The sequence below is a fragment of the Sorex fumeus genome, unplaced genomic scaffold (assembly GCF_029834395.1).
Source record: "Sorex fumeus unplaced genomic scaffold, SorFum_2.1 ptg000034l, whole genome shotgun sequence".
NCBI classification, from domain to species: Eukaryota; Metazoa; Chordata; class Mammalia; order Eulipotyphla; family Soricidae; genus Sorex; species Sorex fumeus.
This window is the reverse complement of record NW_026606091.1, coordinates 39,776,740-39,799,226: the sequence shown is the minus strand read 5'-3', so window position 1 is coordinate 39,799,226 and position 22,487 is coordinate 39,776,740. Positions and strand designations below refer to the sequence as shown.

Here is a 22,487-nt window from a genome sequence, read left to right as displayed (position 1 = left end):
ATATGGTCCCCCCAAGCACCGCCAGGAGTAAACCCTGTGCATTGCTGGGTGTGACCCAAAAAAGCAAAAAAAAAATCAGATTTGAGGTGCCAGAGAGATAATACAGTGGTAAAAGTACTGCATTTAACCATGACTGAGCTCAGTTTGATCCTCTGAAATGTATATGGTCCCCCAAATACCATCAGGAGTGATACCTGAGCACAAAGAGTGTGTAAAGAGTAAACCTTGAGCACAGATAGGCTGGCATCCCTTGCCTTATTCTCACAAAGATGGCTTCCTCATGAGTACAGTGATGGGATGACATGTAAAATGTTACCTCTTAGGACCAGTGCACTGAATTATGACAGAGATCGGATGTTACTCAGTGCTCATAGTATTTGTACTACTGAGCTAGTAACCTCTAGGAGGAGTTCAGGGCCATGTGGCAGTAACACCTTTTGTTTACTGCTCAGCAGGATTTGGCTCTACTGGCTGGCTGGGCATATTAACCTTTCCTACACTTCCTGGCAGATATCTCTGAAACAGCACGCACCTTTCTCAGAGGGTTCTATGAAAGTCTCTCGACCATTCTACAATAACCTCAAATCTGCTTTGGAATGTGAATGAAGAATTCATAATTGTAGACAAGCAAAGTTGGGCTGGGGGAGTGTAGTTACTTCTATTGTCAAAGTTTTTGATGTTTATTTTAGGTTTCTATTGCCACATACCTGCAGTTTAAGCCATTACCGTCTTCCGAATGGCAGGTATCTCGTCATGTCTTTGAAGTGTTTTTCAGTACCCCTCACTTTTGTTATTCCCTCTTTGACCCTGTGGAACTTTTTAAGAGGAACTCTCAAGGCCCAACAAACGTTACCCCTAGGAAAACACATCATCTCTGAACAAGGCATGAGACATGAGATATTCATTAATAAAGAATGACAAAGTTCTGCGTCACGTGTGCACAGAGAACCAGTTTAAGTTTGAGATTGAAATTAAGGGGCTTCTTTCAGGTTCTGTGTCTGTGGATTTACGGCTAACCTCCCATCCATCCCAGTTTCACTGAAAACACAGATTCGTGACAACAACATTGGCCAATAAGGGGCCCTTTGAGCAGTAGTGGAAAAAATGTGTTGGGGAAGGGTCACTAATCTTGGGTTCTAGTACTGTTCCACCATTGTCCCGGGATTGTGAAGATCATGTTTGATCCTTGAGGTGGGAAAAATGCGATCTAATTCTTGAATTAGTAGAACTTGGATACTGTACAGCCATGTGGTAGATTGTCTTGACCTCGGTTGATACCTTCATCCTAAAAGGGAAAGTTCTGTTTCTCTGGAACAAAGAGTTCTGTTCACATGTGTTTTGATGCTTGCAGCACATTCTTGCAAAGGCAAAACTCAATTCAAGGGACAAAGGCGGTGAAGTGAGGATGCCCTGAAGTTTCCAGAAGATCAGTGAGCTCAGAGGGCTGTGTAAAATGGAAGGACCAGATGGAGAAGAGTGAACAAAATCATCCTTGTCTTGAGGGGTCTTTGCAATCTCTTTGACCCTTTAATAAGGACACAGAATATAGATGAGGCTTGTCATTGCTTATTGGGACTTGTAGTCCTTAAGTGTGTGTGTGTGTGTGTGTGTGTGTGTGTGTGTGTGTGTGTTTGTGTGTGGTAGAAAAAAATACTCGCTTTTCCTCTCCTGCCTGAAATCGCAAATTTGTAGGAAGTATCATACTTTGTTTGGCTTTGTTTGATTTTAATGCCCACCTGTTTACAGCATATGCTTTCACTTGGCAAGTAATTGCACTCCTCATCTTTTGATATTCGGGAGGATGACATACCTCACAGATTTACTCTTCAGATTCTATGTTAACCTGATTTCTGTAGGAAAATTGAAGCATAAAACTGAGGGATTAAATTAATAAATTTAGCACTGTGCTAAAGTCTAATTAATATGACTACTCAACTCCATCTGTACATGCATTTGCTATGTAGTTCTACTGTGTCATCCTTGAAAAGTGCTACCATTTTAAAATCAGTTTTATTTTTGTCCCAAATTGTGTGTTAGTGGTGTATTCAACTGCTTGGTAACAGAAAAAAAATATTTGAGTGTATGAAATCCTTTTAAGTTTAATATTTAGATAGTTAAATTATTTTCAGAAGCTAGTACCATTCTTGAACATGAGTTCATCTATTCCCTGTTTCAGTTAAAAATTAGATTGTTCCCCAAAGGAAAACTTGATTCCACATAAGTCATTGGAAAGGGACAGCGGTTGCTCCTGGGTTGTGATAGTACTCGTATGTCGCATGTGACTTTCTTATTTTTTAATTTAAACTGAAACATAAATCCTAGCCCTGAGTAGTATTTCCTGCTTATGGGCAAAGTAGAGACTTAAACTTATGGAAGCATTTAAGAGAGGTATGAAATGCCCCAATGAGTATATTGTAACATGTATTTGCAGGAAGAAAAAAAAACATTGTGTATTGCACGCAAACAATTCAAATATCTGTATACTAACATTCATTTTATTTAGAAGCAGAGTCTTTGAAAAACTTAGATAATTCTTTTCTAAATTGAAGGTTTTCAATTGCATTTTAACTTTAAAAGTGTTCTGTATTCTACTTTTATTTGTCCGGGGCTTTGAGTGCATCATTAGTATTATCTCCTCATCTTCACTTCTGATAGCGATCATCTATAAACAAACATGTAAATTAATTCAGCACATATGTATTGAGCTCCAATCAATGCAAATCTTGGACAGGGTAGGCAGTGGTGATCAAGGCATAGATTTCTTCTTCAAATTTCCTTGTTGGTGGGGGAGTGGGTGGAATAGACTAGGAAAGGAGCCACTGATATGAGGTTGATAGACTCTGTTGGGTGCTTCACAGCCAACAGATGGGGCTTCCTAAGACAGTCACTGGGAGAAAAGTATTCTTTAAGTTAGGACCTAAATAATAGAAGGTAGCTACATAAATATATAAAGGAACATCATTAATAGTCTATATGGCATGTGCCTAGAGCAGCTGCAGTTGGGGAAGACGAAAAGGTAGAGAGATGAGGTGACATTTAAGGGAACTGTGTATGACTGAATATGTGACTGACAGAGGTCTCCGTCTTAGAGCAGGAGAGTTACCTAAAGACTCCAGAGGGGGAGTGACTTGATTCTATGAACACAAAACAGAGTTTGACCTCTGATGCAGGAGCCATAACAATGCATTTTTCATCCTCCACATTTTGTTCTCCTTTCCCTTTGATTTTCCTTCCTTGAATATTTTCTGGGTGTTTATTTTTTAATGTGTCAGCAATGGTGCTACATCTGGAGCTGAAATAAAGCACCGTACTTTGGAATTGCAGTTGATTTTGATTGGTTAATGCCTTTGAATTTTTTAATTAAAAATAATTTCAGTATTGAATCAGTGAGGCTATAATGAAGTCATTTATTATTAGACCTAGAAAAGATGGGACAAAAAGACCTTTGTCACATGGGGTACCTTGTAATGTCATTCATTTGGGAAGTGTTGCTATGTTGTGATGAATACATTTTGTAGAAGTAGGTGGGAAAGTTTTAGTAATACAAGAAGCACTTGTACATTCTTCCTTTAATGATACTACAGTATTTAGTTATGACCTAAAAGTATTGAATAATACATGGATTCTGTTAGTTTAACACAGATCACAGAGTCTCTCACCAAAGGTTTTATTCACTCCCATCCCCCATTTTTCTTATTTTATACAAGAAAAGTATTTGTCTCCTGTGGTCTGCAGGGACCTGTTTGAGTTCATTGCTATGGGCATGTTTTTAGTTAGGAAAAATGATAGTAGGAATTCCAGGCTGAACTGTTTACAGATCTTTGGAAACAGGATTTGGCAAGCTTTGCCTGCCCTTGTCAAGGATGTATGAACAGTACAGTATAGTTAATAGTAAGTACAGGCATGTGATTTTCAGACTTAATTTGGGGGCCTAGTTTCAAGGCATTTTTCTGGATTTTAAATTCATAGAATTCAGACATCTTTCAGATGTCATATGTTCTCCTGCCATCTCTTATGCTTTTGCCTTATATCATTTTTACCATCTTTTCCTCCTTTTTGCTCTGCTTACCTTTCGTTCACTGAAGCAAAAAGAAAATTAGGAAATTGTCAAAACACACAAAATGGGACAGAAAATTGCATGAAGAGCACTCATGTGTCATTACTTATCATTTTGCCATGCTTACTTCACATTCTTGTAGGAAACAAAACACTAGGCCAAAGAGATCATACAGATAAAGCTCTTGCCTTGAATATTGCCTATTGCTGTTTGGTCCCTAGGAGTGCGTGGTCTCTTGTGCACTGCCCAGAGTGACCTCTGAGCACAGAGCCAGGATGGCCCTAACCACTGTTAGGGGTAGCCTCTAAATAATAAAAAACAAGAGAAAATAAAACATTATAACTACACTTGATATCACCTCTGTGTTTCTTTTGCCTTCTTCAAAGATACCCACCTCTGGGGGATTGCATGTTTTTATGCCTTATACCAGTTATATTTGATTCTGTTAATAATAGCATGGTGTATTAGTTTGCAGCTCACATTGTATAAATATGCAAATAAATTTTTAACTTATCTTTTTCACTCATTAAGTTTTGATGCCAATGTTATATATGTTGAATCTGTCATATTTTAGCTGCAGTATATTTTTTATACTAATTATTATCACTGTATCACTGTATCACTGTCATCCCATTGTTCATTGATTTGCTCGAGCTGGCACCAGTAACATCTCCATTCGTCCCTGTCACATGCTAGTATAGCCCACTGGCAAAGCCTCCATCCCTCTCAGAGAGCCTGGCAAGCTACCGAAAGTATCCCATCCACACGGCAGAGCCTGGTAGATCCTGGCAAGCTACCAGTGGCATACTCGATTTGCCCAAAACAGTAACAATGATAGTCCTCATTCCCCTGACCCTGAAAGAGTTAATTATTAAAATTTTGTTTTTTTCATGTTGTTTATTATGTATTTTGATGCAAAATTTTTGCTTTTAATAGTTGGAGGTTTTTTTGCCATTTTGATAGTTTATATTTTAAGAAGCCATTCTCTACTGCTAGTCAATAAGTATGTTCTCTCTTCTATGTTTTAAACATCTGAGTTCATAACTCTTAAATATCCCAAGAAATTCATTACATATAGTGGTTTGATATGAATCATTCATTCATTTTTCTTACATGAATAGTTATGTGTCCAAGTATTAGTAGTTGAATTGCCCCTTTTTGACTCCTGTATTTTGTGCTATTAAAATAGTTCACAGATTTATGTTACTTTCCTTGATATTTATAAATATTCAAATACAGAAAAGTAAAAGGAAGTTTTAGCAGAATATCCAGTCTATAAGTTCAAGGCCAAACATGAGTGTGTGTATGTGTGTGTGTGTTTAACATTGTGTATCCTTATGATGGCATTGGCCTATTATTTATGGATGATATAGATTCATTTGAAACATTTAGCCAGTGTTTCTCTTAGAGACCAAAGCGTTGGTCAGTCAGTTAACCAAGAACAAGCTCAGACTGTGATGTTGAAGTCCTGTGCTAAGATATTGAACTGAATGGTGCTTGAATATGTAAAAGTCAGATATAGCAGATGTAATGAGTTCCTGATGCTTATGTCTGTGACCATTTGTTTGTGGGGTGAATAATCATGCATTAGGTCCATGAAGCTTTGCTGATTTTTGTGTTGCTTTTAAAGCAAGACCAGTAAGCCTGTCTCAATACTAAGAAATTCAGATGAAAATCCTGAAGGAAAAACAAAATCACTATCTAAATTTAAATTCATTTTGATGGGGAAGACATAGTCCAAAAAGGTGAATTGTTCATTGATTTGTAACCTTCAGGGGCAAGATGACTGCCAATGGGGCCAAAGGGCCAGAGCTTTGCTTTGCATTTGGTGTCTTATGTCTACCATTAATGTGACATAGACTGCACCATCTTGGAGACTACTCAGGACCGATTGCTCCTTCTTAGTGCTTCACAATCTGAAGCAGGCTACATTGTGTGGATCAGAGAGAGAAAGGACACCCACCTTCTTGCAAAGAACACTGTGAAAAGTGGCGTGGAGATTAACTAAATATCCTGTTTCAAAACCTCAGTGTCCAAGACCTCCCCTAATATTCCAGGGTCACATGCCTTGATTTTGGCTTAGTCTTTGCTGAGAAACGGCATGGTAAACAAGCACCACGGTGGTTCTGGTGCAAGAACTCCTGGACGCACCTCTCTTGTGAAACTCGCCATCAGTATGCTTCTGGCATCATTTTGGTTTTGTGTAAGTGCTGCTGGAGTGCTGGTGGGGGAGTGTCGGACACAGGTGCCTTCTGGATGCCATTGGCAATGTCCATTTCAGTTTTTTAGTTGAATACTTCCATGGAGTTGACTCACTTTATTACTACTATAAAAGTAAAGTAAGATGATCCATGAATATATATATAAATATTTGTGTGTTTATGTACACATGTCTCTCTGCATGTATATGTGCACGTATACATAATCAATCCTGCTATATATGTGTGTATGTGTATAAGGAAGTTATATATACATACAAGTCATATACATACTATATATATAACTTGTTATATATATACATAATCTCAAGTAGTGAATTTTTTTTAAGTTTCAATGTCAACATTGGGGCATGTTGTGTGAATAATAATTATTCACGTATTTTATTTTATGTTTTTGGCTTTTGAGCCATATCCAGAGGTGTGCAGGGCTTATTCCTGGCTAAATTTCGGGGACACTCTGGTGGGGCTCAGGACACCATCCGGGTGCTGGGAATTGAACCCAGATTAGCTGTATGCAAGGCAAGTGCCCTATCCGTGGTGTTATCCCTCCAGCCTCTATTTACTTATTTTTATTTATCCTTTAACACTATTTACATATGGTATATATGTTGCATTTTCTTAAAATTATCTTTTGTTCTTTGCAAACAAGAGGAAAGGGAAAGTATTGCAATATTATGAGAAGGATTTATCTTCAGACTTGAGGAATGAGACTGTCTTAGTCTTGCACTGAGAGGTATTTACAGCTTTAGAAACAGCACCCTGGAGTGTGACTGTTATGCTCTGAGGTGACAATGCTAGCTCTCCGCCCTGTGGGGGAAGGGCGAGTCAGCAGGAGAGAAAGGGAATTAAGAGCCTGGAAAAAGCGGGAGAGCAATATGTCATTTTAAGAACTGGAGAAATATTTGCAATGGAAGCCCCTTTAGTTTTTTTAAAATTTATTTTAATTTATTTTCATTTATTGAATCACTGTGAGATATAGTTGCAAAGCTTTCTTGATTGGGTATCAGTCATACAATGTTATGACACCCATCCTCTACCAGTGTACATTTTTCACCACCAATATCCCCCGTATTTCTCCTGCCATCTCCTATTTCCCCCAGCCTGTCTCTATGGAAGGGACTTTCCTTCTCTCTCTCTCTCTCTCTCTCCCCCCTCTCTCACTCTATCTCTCTCTTCCTCTCTCTCACTCCCTCCCTCCTTCCTTCTGGGCATTTGGGCTTGCAATACGGATACTGAGAGGCCATCACGTTTGTTCCTTCACCCACTCTCAGCATACATCTCGCATCCAAAGTGATCCCTTCCAACCATCATTGTCATTAGTGGTCTCTTCTCTATCCCAACTGCCTTCTACCCCAGCCCTTGAGGCAGGATTCCAACTATGGACCAATCCTGACCCTTGTTTCTACTGTCCTTGGGTGTTAGTCTCTTTAGTGGAAGAGATAGACAGAGATGAAATTGTTTACAGTTGTGGGGATCTTCTGTACATCCTACACTGCAGTGCGTGTTGATGTGTCCTGGAATTGCTGATGAAATCACGGTGACTCGTGCACATTTTGTTCTCTCTGGAATAGCTCAGGAAGTACGGGTTGGGGAAATGAGCCAATGGCCCAGGGCTCTGTAGTTGCCTCAGACCTAAGTAGCCAGAGAAGACGGGGTTGTGTGACAGGGATGGTGATCTTACTTCTACTCTAACTTTATGAAAGAAATGGCCGCAGTACCAAGTTTCAAGTTTTAAAAATGTGCATTAAGTTATCCTGGCCTTTTTGATGTTGCTCATCAATCCTGTGTCCTCTTGTGAGTCTCCTGGTAGACACGCAGTCCATTATCTCCATGTATTCCAGTAAAGACTTCATGTGGGAAAACATTTTCCTGATTACAAGTGCTCTCGAGGTTCAACTTCGAAGGCAATGTGAGTTTGAAGCAAAGGGAAAGACCCCAAACCATCCTACCTAATTTTGCTCATGAATTGACTCATGGTTGTCAGCACATCCTCTGAGTTGTAACAGAAAGACTTCCCTGAGGTTGTTGTTGAATGGAAACCATGAGTCCATCAGAGTTCTGGGAGAGCAGGAGCTCCCACAGCTGGTATGGTGAACGAGGCATTTCAGAAGAACACACAGATAGCTTGGCAAACTGTTTCATAGAACACGAAAAAATCTTATAAGATATATATTCGGTGTTTTGCTTAATATTTTTGATGGGGCTGGAGCAATAGCACAGCGGGTAGGGCATTTGCCTTGCACGTGGCCAACTCGGGTTCAATTCCCAGCATCCCATATGTTTCCCTGAGCACCGGGAGGGGTAATTACTGAGTGCAGAGCCAGGAGTAACCCCTCTGCATTGCCAGGTGTGATCCAAAAAGCCAAAAAAAATATTTTTGATGATGATGATGGCAACAATGATGAACTTAATCTGTATTTGGAGTTCTCTTTAAAAAAATATAGGGACTGGAGAAATAGGACTGTGGGCAGGCCACTTTCCTTGCATGTGGTTGACCCAGGTTCAATCCCTGAAACCCATAAGGTTTCCCAAGCACTTCCAGGAATAAATCCTGAGAGCAGAGCCAGGAGTAAGCTCTGAGCACCCCTGGGTGTGACCCAAAACAAACAGAATTTTGTTGATTGAGATTCTGTGGTTTATAACGCTAGTAATGGTGTTTGCTCGTGCACCACACCCATTACTAGTGTGTCCACCTCCCTCTCTGAAGGATCCCAACACTCCTCCATCTCAAACTCCCCCCAACCCCCATCCAACTCATCTGTAAGCATTTGTTCTCCCCTTATGTTGCCTTTGGACCTTTGCTGCTACCTTGCCATGTGTTGTTAAGTTTCATTATTTGAGAGGATCATTCTGTATTTCCCTTTCCCTCTGACTGTTTCCATTCAGCATGATATCCTCTAGTTCCATCCATGTTGCTGCAAATTGCATGATTTTTTTCCCTTTAAATGGAAACGTCACAAACTGCTACTGCTTCAACGATGAGCTCCTCACACTCTCAATCGTCTCTCGTGCAGTCTGTGTTATGATTTCATGGCAGTCTGGTATAAGGCAAATACCCACAAGTCTAACCTTGTCTAGGTTTTAAAGTTGGATGATACTGAATAAAATGATACGCACTTAAGTGCCAAGCAAACATAGGTTTTCTCTGCGGACTCACCACCCCCCACTGCCATTAGGCAATAAAAATGATGAAATGGACCCTCTTTTTTCTCTTGGGAATCTGAAAACTCAGAACAAACGGAAACTCCTCAGCAGTAGCAATTCTGATCTCAGTGTTTTCACTTTCTTCTTCCTTTTTTCTCTAGCTTTCTATTCGAATTTATATTTTTCCTTTACCTAACATTTTTGTTCTGTAATTTGGTGACATGTAACATTTAAATATATAAATGAATGAATGCAAACATTTTATTAAAACTGGATATAACTACTGTGTCTGGCATATCGAATACGTCACGGGGAGCTTGCCAGGCTCTGCTGTGCGGGCAAGATACTCTCGGTAGCTTGCCGGGCTTATTTTGTATCTTTATTTCCAGTCTTAGAAATATTGGTGACCTAAACAGAATGGGAGACCAATTTTTTTCTTTCATGCTTTTAGCAGCTTTACAATTTACCTTTCTTTATTTTTTTTTTAATTTCTCAAGGCCATGCCCATGCTGCCCGCTTTGCAAAAATAAGGTTAGGAATCTGATCAGCATTGCATTAAACCCAGGCACTCCCTACTTGAGATATCTTTTATCTGTTGAATATCAACCAGTTTAAAACATAAATTCCTACATCATTTAGAAGGAGCCATTAAATAATTTTTTCTCAGATGGAACCTCTCCAATGGTGTTTGAGGTCACTTCTGGTGATGCTTGGCCTGGTGGTACAGGTCTGAGGATATGGTACTTGGTCCAGCTGGGCTGCACCCAGCACTGATCAGGAGGTCACACATTTCCAGGGATCCTACTTGGAATCTCATGTGTTCAACGCATGGTCACCAACCCTTTGAGCTAGCTCTCTGTCCCCCAGAAGTTAGTAATTCTTATCTAAAATAAGAAACATAGAAACATAGACTTAGAGTAATTTTAGTGTCTTATTTTGGTTAGGAGTATTTTCCTTGCATTTTAAAATCAAGATTTTTGAATGCTCTTCATTAACTTGTTTATTTTCAGTAGAAAATCCAGGTTTATATTTGAGCTTAAAAGCAAAGCTTTTTTCATTTCAGGTAAAACTAAACTCCACATCTCCCATTCCCACCAACGAGCTGGCTGAAGCCACCAAAACTTTGCTGGATAGCCTTGGAACTCTCGCCCAAGAGGTAGGTTGTCTTCTCATGATCAGAAGGCAGATGATCCACTATTATTTTTGTTTGTTTTTAAATGCTGAGTTTCTATTATATTAAATATAAAACCAGGTTTTTAAGCATCAAAGATCTTAAAAATTGTAGGTTTGATATCTTTATATCAAACCAATATAAAGGTATCTATATATCTTTATAGCTCGCAAGTATATATATATATACTTATACACATATATAGCAAGTTATATATACATATAGGTTATAAACATACATATATAACTTTCTATATGTGTGTGTATATATATATATATGTATTATATAAAGTTGTTATTTCTTTGGGACCAAAGGGGAAGATATCAGTAGGACCATGCTTTACTGATGGAGAAACTAAGATACATAGATGTCTCAGAGACAATTAGTTAATCCAAGGGAACTTTCTTCCATATTTTACTTTTTCTTGCAAGTTTCTAATACATTTTAAAGTATATAATCCCCCGCTACGTCCTTGCCTGCAGCCCTCCCATGCTGCTTCTATCTTACCAGAAACTTTAGTTTTTTCTTTTCCATTAGCAAGACTAGATAAGCATTTTACCAAGATAGCTGTTTTCTAACTAAAAGAAAAGCATGGCGTCCTTCATTCAATTATTTACCTTGCAAAATATCTGACCTTTGAGACTTTAGCTTTTGCAGTGTCATCTCTCGATGAATATTGAGTTGAGTTTGCCTTTGGGGTCTCTAGGTTGAGGAATGTATCAGGATGACCTCTTCTGTTATAGAATCAGATGGCTTATAGACACTTGCAAAAAGCAGTTTTACATTTCTCCTGCCTCCTAATTAACGTGGGTCAGTTTTGGGACCTCCAGCCTTGTTCCATAACACACTCCGAAAGCAGGAATTGTTGGGAGCCTGGGAGCAGAGGACAGAACTGATGCTGACTTCATGTCAGGATACAGGCATACAGTGATGAGCGGGAGAGTTTTGTTGGACCGGGTACAGATTTTTGAGTGGCATCTCGAACTCATTTGTTGGTGTTTGGATCATGCTCTCAAATACAGAAATGTAGAAATGTTGCATTTTCTGAAAATAAAAACATCGGTATGTTTGTTGTGCAAACTGAAGAACACGTGGAAAGCAGAGAAAATGTGGAGATTAAACATGGCTAACCCTCTGGCAGAATGCTGCCATGCTATGACTCTCTTTTCTCCTTCCTTTCAAACTTTGCTTGCTAGTGTCTGCAGAGTGTGGGCCTTCAGGGCTGAGTCCTCTTCCAGCCTGCCCTGTGTGACTGACTCGGAATGCTTGTGACCTTTCTGGAGACGGAGAAGCTAGGTCAGCCAGGGTTCCTCTTAGAGGCAGAAGAAACAAATTGCCCTGAACATCCAGGGCTCATTCTCGAGGGTATCGGAGAGCTCACACCGGCCTGCCTGCACTCTTGCAGATCCCCTCGCAGGCTTGGAGAAAGCCAAGCAGAGGCCAAGACATGGGAGGTGGGTGGTCTCTAAACTCAGGGTCTGGTTACAGCTGTTCACTCTTACATCACTCGCCTGCCTGCCTGCCTTTCTGGGGTGAAAAAAGTAATTGAAAGCATGGGATGCTTCCATCACTGATGTGGCAGAAATGCTCCCTGCTCTCTTGGCAGCTGTGTCCTTGTCATTGGGCCCTGCCTGCTCCCTAGTCCAGAGCAAGCAAGGGTCACCCACTCCTCCAGATAGAATTTCTTGAGGTCTCTTTGATCACGAGTTACTGATTGTCTAACTTGCTATTTATCTGGGACGAATAGGGGAAGATAATAAGTAAATGCATTTGTTTATCCATTCAGTGTTTGGAAAGACAGTTGATTGTCCTCACCAAAGCACAATCCTTTTGAGGGAGGAGTGAATATTTTCTTAATTGCTCCTCTGGTTCATGTCGTTTTTACCATGAGTAAAAACTGAGTCTGGAGGATGCACAACCAGACTTCCTGTGTCAGGGACTTGACTGAGGGCATCTGGGCAGGATTGAAGAATGCATAACAAGCTGCACCGAAAACAGCTCCAGGAGGAGTGGAGGAGCCACCCATCAGGAAAAGTGTACCCATTTGTCACACGTGCCCAGGGTGACTTCCTGCATGCGGCTTGGCTCTGTGCACTGCCCTCTCAGTGCTGGGGACATTTATTTCTCATCATACTCTGCCTTAGCTTCAGCAGTTCAAGAAGAAGGAGCACCCCCAGGAGAGGGAATTTTGTAAGAGGCCTAGCTGAGACATGGATTGGGACCTTCTTACATTTTCTCCATTACCCAACTCTACCCAAGACCAGGATGAACGCCTCATCTAGGACTTTTTCTTGCAAGGAACAACTCAAAACTTGTTTTAGAAAGGAGGCAGCAGTGCAGCATGTGGGCAGTTCTGGATGTCTGTGTGGATGCACGCACAGCTCCCAGAGCAACCTCTCCTGTCTATGGGGAGAGAATCCACAGGAGAGAAATCCCACGGCCAGGGCCCTGGGAGCTTTGAGATGTGGTTTTTTGTTTGTTTGGTTTGGTTTTATTTATTTATTTATTTATGTATTTATGTATTTATTTATGTATTTATTTTTATGTCCATCATCATGCTCTCCTGAGCATCTTCTGAGTTCTCCGATTAAACTGTAGGTTGACAGGTCAGAATATGTGTTTCAGGCTTCTGCGGGATAGCCAGGGAGGCACGTTGATGCCTGATCAGCTATGTTCTGAAATGGGATGATCAAGACACTAGAATGTGCCTTTCTCTTCTCTGCCCTCTCCCCCTTTTGCTCTCACCTTCTCCTGGGCCTCCTGTTTCCTGACACCAGCTGTTCAGCATGAGGAGCTGGAGTGACATGCGCCAAGAAGTGCTGTTCCTGACCGATGTGAACAGCTCCAGGACCTCCACGCAGATATACCAGGCTGTGTCCCGCATCGTCTGTGGCCACCCCGAGGGGGGAGGCCTGAAGATCAAGTCGCTCAATTGGTATGAGGACAACAATTACAAGGCCCTGTTCGGAGGCAACAGCACCGAGGACGAGGCCGGCGCCTTCTATGACAACTCCACCAGTGAGTGGGCGCCGGAAGCCCTGAGTCTCGGCTGTGCCCTGTTGCCCTTCTCGCTCTTCTCCCCTGGTAGCAGCTCTGGATGGTGGCATGTCTGTGTGCTCACACAGAGACTAAGGTTTTCTAGTCAGCAGTCAGTCCCCACTCTAGCATGTCTCAGCAGAAAAGATGAATGAGTGATTCAAAACCAGTTTTCCTTGGGGAGATGGGACTGAGGATGTAGGAGAGTAGTTTCCAGATTCGTCTAGTAGCTTCTTCTCCTTTCCTGCACCCTGTAGTGTATGCTTTTTTTTTCAAAGCCTTAAAACCATTTGTAATGAAAACTAACATTTAGGGAACCTAAATGTACTGTGTATTCCATATGATCCCCCAAGCACCTCTAGGAGCCATTCATAAGCCAGGAATAACCCATGAGCACTGTCAGGTGTGGCCACCTCCCAGTGACTGTGGGGCCTGTGGTCATGTGGTGCTGGGGGTGGAACCCGACCCCTCGGATAAGCAGTCACTTATACTTTGGCCACTTGAGCCACATCCCCAGCTCTACTGAAGCTATTATTATTATTATTATTATTATTATTATTATTATTATTATTCACGGTCACGGTCCTCCCGTTGTTCATCGATTTGCTCGAGCGGGCCCAGTAACGTCTCCATCATGAGACTTGTTGTTACTGTGTTTGGCACATCGAATACGTCACGGGGAGCTTGCCAGGCTCTGCCGTGCGGGCGAGATACTCTCGGTAGCTTGCCGGGCTCTCCGAGAGGGGCGGAGGAATCGAACTCGGGTCAGCCATGTTGGCTGTGTGCAAGGCAAACGCCCTACCGCTGTGCTATCACTCCAGCCCATTATTATTATTGTTATTATTATTATTGCTTTTTGGGTCATACCTGGCGATGCTCAGGGGTTACTCCTGACTCTGCACTCAGGAACCACTCCTGGCTGTGCTTGGGGGACCATATGGGATGCTAGGAATTGAACCCGGGTTGGCTGGGTGCAAAGCAAACGTCCTACCCACTGTGCTATCGCTCCAGCCCCTGAAACTATTTTTATATTGAACCTTGTTGCTAAGGCTTCATAACTTCACATTTTATAGGCTTCTAGGTTCAGAGAGGCTCAGTGACCAAGTCTCTTACCCTCAAGAGCTGAGATGAAGCCAGGCCTGCTGTCAGCCTTTTGTCTGTGAATCACACTGCCCACCCAGAAGCTACCTGCTCATGGTTGCATGTGCGCCCGTAGACCTGTGCCTTTGATCTGCCATTTGTCTGTGGCTCAGCGCTTCAAGGCAGTGCTAAAGAGCCTTGTAACTTCATACCTGCTCCCACACGAGGAGTGTTTTCTGGGGATCTATATCCTGTGCCTGGTGGCAGTGGAACAGCCACTGTTACAGGTCTGAGACAATGCCCTTTTTTTCCCTTGAAAACACGATGCAAGGGAGTTTTCTCCATTTGCAACCACAGGTATGTCTTTAGGACAGCTTCCTGTGCGTTCCTGTAACACAAGAACTTTTTATTCTTCTCTGGAGGAAAGCACTCCAGACATGGCAGATTTCTTTGCTAGCCTGAGGGGATAGCATTAGAGCTGGTAATAGGAAATGCCATTCTCTCTGCTCCCTTGCTTTGCAAATCAATCCCCAAACCTTTCTACAGCCAATAGAAATGTGCTCAAGTCCTCCTTTTAAAAATGTTATCTGTGCTGCTTGCAGGGGCTACTGAGAGCATAAAAGGAAATTTAAAAACAATGCAGGAATCCTTCTGCATAAGTGTACAAGATTATTTGTTATCACTTCAATTTTTGTATTGTCTTTTGTTCATTTTTTTTGGGGGGGGTGGCATACCCAGGATGCTCAGGGATGACTCCAGGCTCTGTTCTCATGAACTACTCCTGGAGGTGCTTGGGCAACCTGTATGGGATGATGGGGACTGAATTTGGGTTGGCCATGTGCAAGGCAAACATCCTACCTGCTGTACCATTTCTCTGGCCCAGAGATGGTCTAGACATTCTTTGGGGAGGAATGGGGTGGGGGAGCACACCTCATGATGGTTAGGGCTTACTCCTGGCTCCATGCTCAGGGATCACTCCTGGCTGGCCTGTGGGACTATATGGGGTGCCATGAATCTAACCCGGGTCAGTCATGTGAAAGGCAAGCACCCTATCCACAGTACTATAGCTTCGGCTTGTGGATTTTTCTGATTTTGATTTTTAGTGCATTGAATATAGATGCTGTGACGAGGCCTATTAATTAGTGAGACTTTTTTTTTTTTTGGCTTGAACACTGAAGCCTGAATTCAGCCTTCTGTTTTCTCTGAAAACAAAGTGGTGGGAATAGGAGTATGAGTCCAATTACACAGGTTTTTGCAAAGTATAACATTTTTTCTAGGTTGCCTCAGTTGTTAGTTTTCCATCATTGCAAGAAACTCTGGTGTTTATTAGCCATCATTTTAGGGGTTCTACAGATAGCATCTCAGTTCATTTTCTTCACATCTCTGCCACCAAGGTGCTATTAGCTCCATTTTCACAGAGAGCAAATTGAGGAACAGATAAATCATTATATGTTACGTAGCTCCTAAGAGGGAAAGCTGTGATTTGAACCCAGTGCAGGCAGGCTGGCTGCAAAGTTCTTGTCTTTCTCCAAACCTATGATCGTACGTCTAAATACTTAACTTTCACCTTTATAGCTCCTCACTGCAACGATCTGATGAAAAATCTGGAGTCCAGTCCTCTTTCTCGGATCATCTGGAAAGCTCTCAAGCCTCTGCTAGTCGGGAAGATCCTGTATACACCTGACACTCCAGCCACCAGGCAGGTGATGGCTGAGGTAAGTTTCCTGGCCCCAGGAACTCCTCTATAGCATCCTCCTAGATTGATGGGTGAGGAAAGTAAAAATGGCTCTGGGGAAGTATATTGAGGCTTCTTATGGCGCTTTGGGGATTTCCTAAGAGCGAGAAGCTCAAGTTTGAGCCAGGCCAGAGTGGATTATGATGGGCTTTGGGTACTTGAATCATAACAGTAAGCAAACATTCTTGGAGAAGAGGAGGAGTGGATACTGGAGCATCTTTTTCAGAAGATAATGAATTCTTTTTTGTCTCTGCTTACTTGACTCAGGTGAATAAGACTTTCCAGGAATTGGCTGTGTTCCATGATCTGGAAGGCATGTGGGAAGAGCTTAGCCCCAAGATTTGGACCTTCATGGAAAGCAGCTCAGAAATGGACCTTGTCCGGGTGAGTCCCCCTTGGATTGCCAAGCACCTGTTTGATTCTCAAGAGGGGTATTCTGGTCACTGTCTCAGAAACGATGCCATAAGAATCTATGTGAATGCAGGGTAGACATGTTGTGCATGACTGAAGCTCAGAGCTATCACCTTGTAGGTGATAAGGCAGATAACCATTTCCTGCACAACAGTGTACCTGAGAGACAGATCAGTTTTCTAAGAAACTTGGTAAGGGCTGATATTTTGAGGAAGGGTTTGGTGATCGTAGGGCCCTCATTATTTTATTTATTTATTTTGCTTTTTGGGTCACACCTGGTGATGACAGGGGTTCGTCCTGGCTCTGAACTCAGGAATAACTCCTGGCGGTGCTTGGGGGACCATATGGGATGCTGGGGATTGAACCCGGGTTGACCACGTGCAAGGCAAACACCCTACCCATTGTGCTATCACTCCAGCCCCCCTAATTATTTTCATTTCTGACTCTAGAGCTCGGCATAAATCTTATGTAGCCTTTCCTATGTCTTGGTAGATCGTGGGCAGATATGTGGGCATAAAGGCCTTATCTGATCTGTAGTTTGGTCTGAAATACTCGTACCCAAGGCTCTGAGTTGCAGATACCCCATTACTATGTGGAGGGGAATTGCACTTAGTGTCTCAGAAGCGCTTGAAAGGGATAAGTGCTCTACAGAAAATTGGATTCAAAAGCGGAGGAGTCAGAGCAGGAACAGATTGTCTCCCTTGCCGCAGCCTGCATGCCATTTTAATCACGTCATTTCTGCCTTGGGCTGAATCACAGAATCATTAGACTATTTCCTATCTCTACGGTAGTGAGGGAGGCCCCTTCTTTTTTGTTTCTGTTCCCGTTAAGAAGCAGGAATGGATTTTTGTCAGATTTCTTGTCTCAGTCTTTACTGATCCAGAAGGAGAATAGAGGGAGTACCTACCTAGAAGGAACTGTCAGGTTTAGAACTGCCCCCTGATACCAAAGGAAGGACAATATCCAGGAGTCCTTTGTATGATGAGGCAGCTAAAGTCACCTTTGTTGCATTTGTTTAATTACATCTGCAGAATGTTTAAATTTGAGCCTTTAAAAACCAAGGGACTTTAGTGAGAAAAACATAGTTATAGTAATTAGTGCGGTGACTAAGAGTCATCACATCCCGTGATCTAATATATGGGATTTTTCAGGCTCTAGAAGTTCCTCTATGACGTATTCACCTGGTCTGGGCACAGACTGCACCCCAAGTCTAGTTGTGATTGCAGGAAGCCTCTTCTTCCTGGTCTTCTCCATGGAGTCTACATTTCTACATGTTGGGCTTCTTGCCTGCTGCTCCTCATAGGATGATGGTGGACCCTGGGGAAGGTGCCCCCTCTAAGTTGATTTGTAGCAAGAGAGATGCTTATACCTATGGTGAAGTGGAGAATTTGACTTGGTTGCCCTAGCAGTTTATAGTCTTCTAGATCTTACAGGAAAAGGCTCTTGTGAACACAAGCAAGGCATGTCATAAAGAATTCTCCTGGGGCAACACAGATGTGCTGCGACTGAGAAGGAAGATGTGACATGGTGTGGAGGGCCTTGTATGTCGAGTCAAGGACTTTTGCTCTCAACTCTGGGGGACATGCTAAGGTTTCTAGCAAAAGGAAACTGTAAAGATACAAAGCCCAATATGTCAGGTGGATTGTAGAGCAGAAAGGTGGAAGGCAGAAACCTGTTCAGTGAAGGGCCAAGGAATCTGGTGGGTGGGAAACATTGGTAAGGGCTTGACTGTGGAGGCTGGAAGAGAGAGAAGCATCAGCATGGTTCCTCTGACGGGTAGATGGTGAGGCTCTCCCATGGACTAGTGGGTACCAGAACCAGGAGGGCAGGAGACGGTAGATTGCAGATACTGAGTAGCGATTAGTTGGCAGGAGGATCTTGAAGACCCCTCCTCCATTGTATTTATTTCTAAAGGGGGTGAGCTCCACAACATGGGGTTCTCTGTAACATCCCCGCCCCCTCCCCACAGCCTTGTGTCTGGTGCTTGGGGCTATGTCTAGAGTTTCTGTTTTTTGTGGAGGTTGCTTGTATCACGCATTTAATGATTTATTTTGGAGGTACACATCAGCAATGCTTAGGGATCACTCCTGGAGGTACTTGGTAGGAACCACGCAATGCCAGGGATGGAACCCTGCCTGGGATCCTGTTTGCAAACCCCGCCTCCCAGCCCTCCGAGCTCTCTCCCTCGCCTTCATGTTTTCTTTTTTTTTTTACCACATTTATTGAGCCATAACTAACAAATATAAATAAAATGTCTTTAAGGCATACAATTTGATGTTTTGCTATACATACAATTAAGAAATAATCATGGTTAAGCTCATTAGTATACCTCATACCTTATATAGTTGCTTCTTAGCAAATTTCAGGTATACTCTACAGTATTGTTAGAGTCACCATGCTACACATTAGGTCTCTAGAATCTTCTCATCAGGCATAACTGAAACTGTATTCTTTGACCTTCCCTTACTCTCAAAGCTGCTGTTCTGCTCTGCATCATTTTTTATGTTTCTGCTGTCTCTGCCTCTGGCCACATCCATTACACTAGCCCATAAACCTTGAGATACTTCTCTGTTTAGTCACAAAATCAAATGTTCTCAAGGCATTTTCTCTCTGGTTCATATTCCGAAGCCTGATCTTGAGTCCCTCGGGTCCCTCAGTTACTCCTTTGTGAGTGGTCTCATGGGCAACTTCTCATGGCCTTGCTGCCATCCTTGACCTTACTGCCCAGCAGTCAACGTCAGCAGGGGAGGCCTTACCCCAAATACCTCTTATCTTCACTTGGCTCTTTTTATGTTGTTTGGTTCAAGTCTCCAAACAAACCATTCCAGAACTGCTAAACAATACCCTTGTGAACTTTGGTGAGGGTCAGTTTATACGTTAATAGAAACACATACATCTTCCCAATGACCATGTCAATTGTTAGTCCTTATTTAAAAGTAAAATGAAATGAAAATGGTATGAGTCATTAAAAAGTGCTGTCTTATATACCTTCATTCCATCCCCCATCAGAAATGTATCCTACTGAAATAAATTTTATTTGTTTATATTTTTTGGGTGACACCCAATAGTACTCAGAGCTTTCTCCTGGTTCTATACTCTGGGATAACTCCTACTGGGGGCTCAGGGGACCATATGAGATGCAGGGACTCAAACCCAGGTAAGCTACAAGCACCGCATGCAGGGCAGATATCCTACTCACTCTACTATCAGTCCATCCTCAACAGAAATAATTTTTAAAAACTTGCACAGCGGGTAGGGCGTTTGCCTTGCATGCGGCCGATGTGGGTTCGATTCCTCTGTCCCTCTCTGAGAGCCTGACAAGCTACCAAGAATATCCCGCCCACATGACAGAGCCTGGTAAGCTCCCTGTGGCATATTCAATATGCCAAAAACAGTAACAACAAGTCTCACAATGGAGATGTTACTGGTGCCCGCTCGAGCAAATTGATGAGCAATGGGATGACAGTGCTACAGTGAAGTGATACTATCTGAGAAGAAACGTTATTGCTCTAATAATTGCCATAGTGAGAGAGTAGAAAGTGACTTTGGTGCTTAGCAGTATGGGAATAGTTAATAAAATTAGAGTCTGTATGCTCTATAGAACCATTATGTTATCATTAAAATAATAAATAGAAAGCCACGTGGGGGATGAAAGCTTATACTCTTAGTAGAAAGAAGACCAATATAAAAACTAACAGTGTTTGGTCCCTTGGGATTCCATTTCAGTAGAGTCAGCTTTTTATCCCTCAACGGCAGCTGTTTCTTTGCTCTGGGTTGGGTTTGAAGCTGACCATCTTGCTGGAGACGTTTCTCAGCCCACATCCATCTGACCTGAGGACCAGAGTGTTTGTTTTTCTCTTTCACACTGACCCAAGTGGGGAACACAGCATAGGGGAGAGGATTCCTTTGCTTCGGACGCCATGTGTTCAGCCTTTGGAAAATTTAATCTTTTACTTGCTTTGATAACAGCATTACTGTCTTTAGTTAAGTAACAAAAGTGAGTGTGTTTAGCTTAGAGAGAGAGAGTTTAGGGGAAATTATCTTCTTATTAGTTCTGTGACCTGGTGTCAGGGGACTTGAACTCTCTGAATCTTCTTTCCCGTAGGAAAAAATAAGAATATCTATTAAAGGTAACTGTTTTCATGGGGTTGTGTGAGTTGCAGCAGATCGGCCCTCCAGTATCGTATTGTAGAGTGTAGGCATGGTAGTTGTTATATGTGAGGTTAATAATGTTCGGCGAGGCTGTTTGACATAGGAGAAAACAGGGACTCTGGATTCAAATAGTCTGATTCTTTGACTCAGCTCCATGCCTATTAGCTTTCTGACTCGATCTGGGGCTACTCAGTCCGGGTTAAAATAATCATTTTCTCCCAACCTTTGTATTTCAGTCTTAAAATGGGACCATTATCAACAACCTCAAAGTCTTATGTGAAGATTTGAAAAAAGACCTATGTGGAAGGGTCTTGTAAGTCAGAGCGTGCTCAGGGTGTAACTGGTATTTAGTCATTGGCCTTTTTTCTCATTGCCCCGGCAGACTCTGTTGGACAGCAGAGGCAACGAGCACTTCTGGGAACAGCGTTTGGATGGTGTAGGCTGGACAGCCAAAGACATTGTGACATTTCTGGCCAAGCACCCAGAAGATGTCCAGTCCACTAATGGCTCTGTGTATACTTGGAGAGAAGCCTTCAATGAGACCAACCGAGCAGTGCAGACCATATCCCGCTTCATGGAGGTGAGAGTGGTTTCTTCATCCTGAGAAAAGGCTTGTGATGCTCTCCCTGAGGTTGTGCAATAAGGTTCAGATTGGAGGAAAGCTTAGAAATATCATATCGTTTTATTTACAGCGTGATGTCCCTCAAAACTAACATGGGGATTGATGTGCGAAAGGTATGTACTAAGTGTCAGTTGAATGAGTGTATGAATAAATAGGACCTAACACCAGCTTTATTTGATTTAGCTCAAAAGTGTATCTCTCCATTGTCCTTTCGATTTTACCTGTTTAGACATTCCAGTCCCTAATAGGAACGAAGCATTCACTGGAAAAGGCATTGATAAGAAACTTAAAAAAAAATCATTATTATTATTATTTTGCGTTTTAGGCCACACATGGTGAGGTGCTCAATGATCACTCCTGAGGGGGCTTGGGGGAACCATATGGTGTGTCAGGGATTGAATCCAGGTCAGTTGCATGCAAGGCAAGTGCTCGCTACCAACTGTACCATCTCTCCAGCCCCAAACTTTAAAAGTTATAATAGAACAAGTTGCATCATAAGAATCTAGTACTAAACACAGGCTGGAGAGAGAGTAGAAAAGTTAAGGTCTTCTATGCGGTTGACTTTGGTTTGCTCTCTGGTGCCACATACGGTCCCCTGCGCACTACCAGGAATTACTCTTGAGCAGAGCCAGGAGTAGCCCTTGCACACAGCCAAGTTTGGCTCAACAATCCCCTTCCCTCAAAAGAGAAGTTCATAGAAAAATTGTGTGATTTAATAGGGAACAAATAGGACCAGAGATGTGGCTCAGTCATAGAGGCAGTGAAGCCCTGGAATCAATTCTTGGCACTGAAATACACAGGTATACACATACATATATGTGTATATGCATATATAACACATATATGTATAATATATATGT

General features: G+C 42.2%; 1 protein-coding gene across 3 annotated transcripts in view; it reads left to right on the top strand.

The window, feature by feature from the left end:
• The window catches only part of ABCA1 (ATP binding cassette subfamily A member 1), a 148,852-nt gene that overhangs the window by 73,261 nt on the left and 53,104 nt on the right, over positions 1-22,487 (top strand). For all 3 annotated transcript variants that reach the window (XM_056117375.1, XM_056117377.1, XM_056117376.1), the window contains exons 8-12: positions 10,484-10,576; positions 13,369-13,609; positions 16,283-16,422; positions 16,710-16,826; positions 21,388-21,585. In XM_056117375.1, coding sequence (XP_055973350.1) covers positions 10,484-10,576; positions 13,369-13,609; positions 16,283-16,422; positions 16,710-16,826; positions 21,388-21,585 — 789 coding nt within the window. The remainder of the gene's footprint in view (positions 1-10,483; positions 10,577-13,368; positions 13,610-16,282; positions 16,423-16,709; positions 16,827-21,387; positions 21,586-22,487) is intronic.